Source organism: Solanum tuberosum, unplaced genomic scaffold (assembly GCF_000226075.1).
Source record: "Solanum tuberosum cultivar DM 1-3 516 R44 unplaced genomic scaffold, SolTub_3.0 scf01133, whole genome shotgun sequence".
Classification (NCBI taxonomy): Eukaryota; Viridiplantae; Streptophyta; class Magnoliopsida; order Solanales; family Solanaceae; genus Solanum; species Solanum tuberosum.
The window spans coordinates 12,854-20,976 of record NW_006240021.1 but is presented as its reverse complement, the minus strand read 5'-3'; the positions used below and the strand labels follow the sequence as shown (position 1 = coordinate 20,976).

Here is an 8,123-nt window from a genome sequence, read left to right as displayed (position 1 = left end):
GTTGATTGAAGATTCGTCTACGAATATTGGGAACAATAATCTGTAACTATTATAGACTGTGACTATTTTGGTGTAGTTCGTGTTTTATAAAGATGTGATTGCAGTATTAGACTAATGACACAAATTCAATGATTTGCAAACTATGTATTTGAGTTTATCCATCAGTTTATTTTATGTCGGATAATTGAATAAATTTTATGAAATAAGTGTAAGGTTCTTTCTAATAATTTTAGTTTTAGATTACTAATTTTATTGAGTTGCTCTTGAGTTTTTCAAATATCAAATCAAACCTTAAATAATTCACTTCTCATGATCATGACGTTGATAAACACAACTCATAATTGTTGATAATATTAGAAGGTATATTTTTCATTTTCTACTTATACGAATCTATAATTTTATAGAAATATAAATCGATTTTATAACACCATTTAATTCGAATCAACAAAACTAGTATCTCTTTCATTTATATAGAAATTTAGATCCACCGTTTGTTACGTTTTGACCCATTGGCTCTTTGAAACCATCTATCCCATTTAACATCTACTGGCCCTTTTGTCCTGCAAAACCAAACCAACAATCATTTTACTCTGTTTATTCAATTAGTCGATTAAATTCACTATTTATTTTTTTCGATCAATATATATAGATTATATTATATATTGATAAGTTTAATTCTTCAAAGGGAAGGAAGGAAGGGAAAAAATTAAAAACATTTTAAGAATATTGTATCACACACTAATTAGTCGAATGAGTTTATTTTTATTGCCTATCATGTGTTGGTCGATCTGGTTAATGGAATACACATCTCTATGAAAGTTTCCTTTTTATTATGCTAACTCTCTTCTTTTTAAATCATATTTTTCGAAAGTTAGTGAAGTACAGTTTGAAGCTCGATCCATGAATAACTCATCCTTCTTTGTCTCTTCACTTATTTAAGATTTTGTTTGTGACGAATTTAAAAAAAATTGTGACTTGCGATTAATTCGTATTTTACATGCTACGGACGATGCTAGACAATACTAGATATATTAAAGTCAAACTTCAAAATGAAGTAGAATTTTTGTACCTCTTGGTGCTAAATAAGTCTTACTTTTAAAACCAAATAACAAAGAAGAAACGATCTTTTGTGACCACTCCCAAAACACTTATAAAGACGAATTCTTTATCTATTTTGAACTTTTCCTACTGACTTCCAATTATAAAAAAAAATAAAAAAAATTGGGTAGGTAGTAGCCCTAATATTTCACACTTATAAATTATTTTTGAAAATAAAAATAGATCATTATTTTGAAAAACTAGTAATAAATTAAAAAAGAGTATCAAATAAAAAGAAAAATGTAAAATTTTGATAATTCTTACACTGGAAGCAGAGCATCTGGTTTGGATTCTACCACTGAAATAAATCTGCAATAAATAGAAGGAGAAATAAGCAGTCATACTTCACTCATTTAGAATAAATAGATATATTTTGTTCTGAGGTTCGATAATTTACGTTGTTTAAATATGGCTGTGAATACTTGATCCGAATATAAATTTAGAAATCGAATTCTTGATCTAAGTGTACATTTGGGTGTTGGGGTATGATAAATAAATATATATTATGATGTATAAAGCATATATTTTGATTAGTTAAAGTATTTGAACTAAAATTTACAAAACTTCATTCTATATAAATACCAATACTTTATTCTTATCTTACGTAATCAAAAAACATTCTAACGTTATATATATATGATGTATTTAACGTAAATCCAAAAATCAAACAAAATACCCAATTCATTAATCTATCCTTCTAAGTCATAGAATGTGATCAAACTATCCAAGGTAAGTTGACCAAATCCGCAATGGATCCCTCACTCATACACACCTATGTCGTGTCAACATAGTGTGGTACGGATTTTAAATATTATGTACAGTAAAGTCGGTATTCAAATTAGAGTTCTACTAATTTTGAATTTGTACAGTGCAGTGTTTATTTTTGGGGTGACACTTCCAACAACAACAAAAAATCACTCCCAACTCAAAACCTTTAACTAAAAATATCTCAATCATTCCATTATAACTCAAATCCGATACGAATTTGACAAACATGAAAGAAAAACCCGTTGAGATAATTGTGAATAGGAAAATAAATGAATAGTCTAGAACTTACTCTTTGCATACTATAGAGGCCTCTCCATATGATTCAAGTTTGTCCAATTCTTCCTGCATTACCATTCATAAAACTTCAACTTTAAACTTTAAAAATAAAATAAAAAATACAATTAGATTTTATAAAGTAATTACAAGTATTTTGTTACAATAAATATTAATTGATAATTAGAAAGCTAAAAAAAATCCTACCTTTGTAGGGTAAAAAGGACATTTCCAATAGACTGTTTTCTTAAAAGAAGTGTAATCAAATCAGCATTGAAATGAAAATAACCACGATAAAATAATAAGATAAACAAAGCAAATAAAACAATATATTAAGTAAAAATGAAGAGTAAGATACTACGTGAATATATACTAAATAAGGAGAGAAGATGAGACTAACCCCTGCCTCTCCCACATAAAATTACGAGAATACTCAACTAGCTATATATTACCTTCGATCTACCCTAAGGCCTAATCCCCAATATCATTATCTCCAATCTTATCGAGGATCGTGTCCTTAGTAAACTAAAAATATGTCATATTTTGTACGTCTAATCAACTCCTCAAATTCTACTACCTACCTTTATCTTTCCTAAACCTGATAAACCCAATCTTTCTAAAAAGTCGAAAAAAAAGGAAAATATTCAGAAAAAACATAATTAAAAAAACCTGAATAAATTGGATTTGTTGATCAAGAGAAGAAATAGCAGCAGCCATACGATGTTTGCCCATAACAAAATGATTAGTTGTACTTCTTGAAACAAGGCTTGTACTTGTCTCAACCATAGATGATGAAGAAGTATAATTAATTAATTGATCTTCTTCTACTTGAGGTTCATCATCATCATTAATTATAATTGATGGATCCATTAAACCCAATTAAGATCAAGAAAAAAAATGGAGATATGGGGTTGGATATTTTTATTTTTATATTAAGAAAAATGTGAAACTAATAATGAGTTAAGGTGGTAGTTGTTGTGTGAAAGCAAAAAATCAAAGTGGTGGAATAAAAAATATTGGTCAAAAAGGTTGGTGGAGAAATAGGGGCTGAGAGACGTAGGAAGAATAAATTTATATATATATAAACATTGCATCTTACAAATAAATAAATAAAATTCACATCGATCGAAGCATATTATATGATGTTTTTAATTAGTTTGGATATATTCTTTAATAGAAATTATGTTTAGTAGAATAATATCTATCCAGCGCCGGCTCATGCCTATAAATTTGAAGGCAAATGCCTTACGCCTCCAATATTTGGGGACTCAAATTTCTACAAATAAAAAATTATTTTCATTTTTTTCATGAAAAAAATTAATTATTTATAATAAAAAGTGCATATATATAATCTTCTTAACCCCATTGAAATAGAAGAAATCAAGAAAACATTATTTTGGTTTCTTACATTTTCTTTGCTAACTCTTACATTATTTATCCTTTTTAACTCATTTTGCACTCTATCTCTTCAAATCTTTGATAGTTAGAGTACTACTCTGTCAAAAATATGAATCAATAATCGAAAAGTGTTGAACAAAGTGAATTACAATTTTTTTTTAAATTTCTTCGTAACTTTTCATATTAAAGTGGGGTATACCACTTATCAACTTTTTGAATTAGATTCTATGATTCTAACTCTTAGCTTTATTTAATGTTTATCAACTTATTACTTATAGAATTATGTTATCAATTCATATAATAATTGTCTCAATAAAATAATATTTTTCAATGTTAAATTGATAAAATCTTACCTAAAAATAATAATTAAAAAAGTATTTGAAAAAATCATTTATAAAAAAGATATGAAGTAATAATTTACATCTAAAAATTTAGAAAAATAAATAAATACAGATAAAGTTTATTTAGATTTTAGGCCTCTAATTAAAATTTCGTTTTAGGCCTCAAATTATGTTGAGCCGCCCATATATCTATTTAATATAATTTCTTGATTATATAAAAGTTCATTTACCTAATAAACATAAATTTGAGAGAGAAATATTGAAAACACCTTTGTACTTGGCACGAACTGAACTTAGATATACCCTCGATATATCTCCAATCTGCCACATGACATAATAAATGGTCTCAAACTCTTGTATGAGCATGAAGTTTTTAATAAAAGTTGAGAGAAATGCTGAAAATACATCTAAACTTGGCGCGAATTTAGAGGAGTATTTCACTCATGATGCAAGATCGGATGTGTATTTAAGTTTAGCTAATCAAGTAAAGGGATTATTTTAAGGTTGTCAATAATTTAAGAATAATACTAATAATCTACGTTGAGTTTTAAGGTGTTCTCACTACTTCTCTAAATTTGAAGAGAAAAAAGTTAATACATTTAAAATTGGGCAGCGGTAGTAATTTTTAACTTTTCGTATTTTTTTTTTTTTCCAATTTCAGATTTAAAATTCTGTAAAGCTTAGTGACTTTATAATTACACGACCTAGTACTATATTTAAATTTAATGGAAGACTGGCATGAATAAGTATATATATAGACTTCAACTTTGATTAAATATGAAATATCAGAAGTTAGATTTGACAATATCAGACTGCAACTTTGATTATTTTTGCGTAAAATGTACATATAACTTAAGTCAAACAAAAATAATTAAATTTCAGCTATATAATACTTCATACATAATATTTGAAGTTAGACTTTTTAAAATTAAATTCAGACATCATATATAAAAAATATATATTAAAATAGATATATATGTATATATATATCCTCCTCACGATAGTGGGCCTATCTTCACGATTTTCTCGGCTTAACCAATTTGAAGGCCCACTATTTTATGGTGAAGGACAGCCCAATTTCTTTTTGGGCTTCAATAAGTTCTATCTAAGTTCTAATTTTTGCTTATAAGGTTAAATTTCTGATCAATTGAGTAGGTTCATTATCTCAAGATATCCTGAACTTCTACTTTTTGCAAAAATTAAAACTTATATAAAATGGGCAACATATCAAAAGTTTAACTTTTACCTATAATGTAGTTTATTATTCCCTATGTCCCATAATAGATGGGTACTTTCTATTTTACACAGTGATTAAGAAATCGTTAATAGGTTGATCAATTTTACTATTTTGCCCTTTGTTCATATAATTAGCCTCTTGAAAAAAAAAATTGAATCTTCAAAATTTATTTAAACTTTCAAAAGTCATATTAATTGAAGGGGTAAGTGATCAAGTAATATGAGACAAATAATTTTAGTAAGATGCGCATCTAATATGAGACGGAGGGAGTAATTTACTATCGTCTTATCAGTTAAGAAAAAACCTTAAACCGTTAAGAACCGATACTCTGATAATAAAAAAAATTCCGCTGCCGGGATTTGAAGCCGGATTCCAAGTGATGACCGTCACTATGATCAATTTGAGAATTGCCATTGCTACAGCGGAGTTTTTTCAGCATTTTGTTGCAAACAAAATATATTTTACTATAGTGGACTTTGTTGGATATTGAAAAATTTAATAATGGAAATTGCATAAATAGTTTTATCGGTCAAGTATTATTGGTTTCAATTTGTTTGTTATAATTTGATTTGATACAGAGTTTGATAAAGAAAATACTTTGAATTTTTAAGGTTATATTATATAAAGATATGTCAAATGTACCACAATATTTTTTAGTCTTATGATCTTAAATATGTTATGTGAAAAATTGAAATTAAAGAACTATATAAAAAAAAAAAAAGTAGAACAAACATTAAAACGAAAGAAGTATGAAGTAAAACATAGATAATATTTTTTTCTTTTCCCAAAAGAAACTTTTATTTTTTCTCTCAAATTAGGATCAAATATATCCCTACAATTTCTTGATGTGACTTCAAGCATATAAATATTAGGCATAATAAATAAACATGACCCTTAACTTAGCGTCAGTTGACAACTATTACCTTTAACTTTGGGTGTGCACAGGTAGACACTTAAACTTGTATAAAATTGAACAAATAGACACATTCATCCTACATGGCACCCGACATTGCAATTTTGTGTCCTACGTGTATTATGCCATGTAGGACACGTGTGTTTACTTGTTCAATTTTATACAAGTTTAAGTGTCTATTTGTGTACACTCAAAGTTGGAGGGCATAGTTGTCCGCTGAATCCAAGTTAAGGGTCATGTTTATGTATTATGGCTAAATATTAGCTAAAAACAACTTCAGACATTTTTTTTAACTTCCAAACACATTATATAACGACGGAGAATGATACAATATATTCAAACATTCTATTCACTAAAATAATTTAACACAATATAATACAATACATGATAGGTTACCATCCAAATAAAGTGTTAATTAGAGTCTCGATTCCGAACCATGGGTGAGGAAAAATTCTTGATAGAGAAATCTACTCCTAAATAGGTCATATCCCGTGGAAATTCATATTAATCAAGATTCAATATTTATAGCAGACACCAAATAAAAAATCAAAAAATATATTCCGTTGCCAGGATTTGAACCCGGATTCTTTCATCAAGTATGAGAATTGCCAGTGCTACAACGGAACCTTTGGTTATTATATTGGGAACTAAATATATTTGTAACCATAAAAAAACTTAATTCACATTATGGCACAAAATAACCTTAAATTATTTATAACATCTTAATTTTTTTTTCCTTCTCACAAATGAAACTTTTTTTTCCTCTCAAATTAAGATTATATTATTCAAACTTTTTTTACAACTAATAGTATATTGTGATCTATTATAAAAAAGATATTTTTCCATTTTTTAAAATTTTATGTTATCAATTATTAATGAAATGAAGTGGGAAATGGATTAGGTGGAGAGGGTCATGGAAATTGGTGAAAAAGCCTTTTTTTTCCTTTATGGTTTCACTCTCTCAATATTCGAAATCTGCATTAGAATCTCGATTACTAAATTCGAATCGTGCATTGCAGGATCCAATCAAAGATGACTCCTGAGACCTCTAAAAAATAATTTCGCTCGAATCCGAGACCTCTAAAAAATAATTCCGCTGCCGGGATTTGAACCCGGATTCCACAAGTGATGCCTTTACAAAATATATTTCAACTCTAGTGAACTTTGTTGGATATTGAAGAATACAATATTGGTAACGCCATAGATAGTTTTATCCGTAAAGTATTATTGGTTTCAATGTGTTTTTTATATTTTGACTTGATACAGAGTTTTTTTTTAAAATAAAAAATAAAAAAAATTTAAGATTATAAATAAAGATATGTTAAATGTACTACAATACTTTAGTCTTATGGTCTTAATGTGAAAAATTGAATTAAAGAACTACCAAAAAAAAAAAAGAGGAACTTTCACAAATAGCCACTATAATAAACTTAATTATACTCATAGCTGTAGTTTGCATATTTATGGGTTGTAGCTACAATTTAAGCTTCGCGGATTTGTATAAATTCGCGGGTACATTTGTATAATTCAGTTATTTTTGTATAAACTCGAAATAACGAATTTATACAATTACAAACATCAGAAGTATAAACAGTTATACAAATTATATTATACAAATTCCGAATTATACAAAAGTTATACAAATTATATCATACAAATTCTGAATTATACAAAACTTATACAAATTATATTATACAAATTCCGAATTATACAAACGTGCGAATTATACAAACGTGCGAATTATACAAAACTAAAAAGCCGAATTGCGTAATTATAGCTAAAAGTAGGCCGTGAATTGTAATAAAGGCAAACTATAGCTATATTAACTAATTAACTATTATAAGTTTGCTTATACGCGTAATTTTCCCTTAACAATTTTATTTTGTCATGTTTAATTTATATATACATAGGAAGAGAAGGATTTTTGTGTCTCATATAATTTAATTGAGAAATCACTAAATTTTGTATTTGTGAACACAATCCACTCATCCATAAAGGATCAAGGAAGAGTTTACTTATGGCACAGATGAAATTAGAAAAGGGAAAATTGTATGAAATGGCAAATTATTAATTCAAATTAAATGCTATAGCCATA

At 27.4% G+C, this 8,123-nt stretch overlaps 1 protein-coding gene across 1 annotated transcript; it reads right to left on the bottom strand.

Annotated features, from left to right (window-relative positions):
* Positions 1–380: 380 nt before the first annotated feature.
* LOC102583852 (guanine nucleotide-binding protein subunit gamma 2-like) lies at positions 381–3,121 on the bottom strand. The gene is made up of 4 exons (XM_006367880.2): positions 2,809–3,121; positions 2,156–2,208; positions 1,363–1,407; positions 381–560 (listed from the first exon to the last, which is right to left on the bottom strand). The coding sequence occupies exons 1-4, from the start codon at positions 3,007–3,009 to the stop codon at positions 479–481; spliced, it is 381 nt and encodes a 126-aa protein (XP_006367942.2). The 5' UTR covers positions 3,010–3,121; the 3' UTR covers positions 381–478.
* Between the last annotated feature and the right edge of the window lie 5,002 nt (positions 3,122–8,123).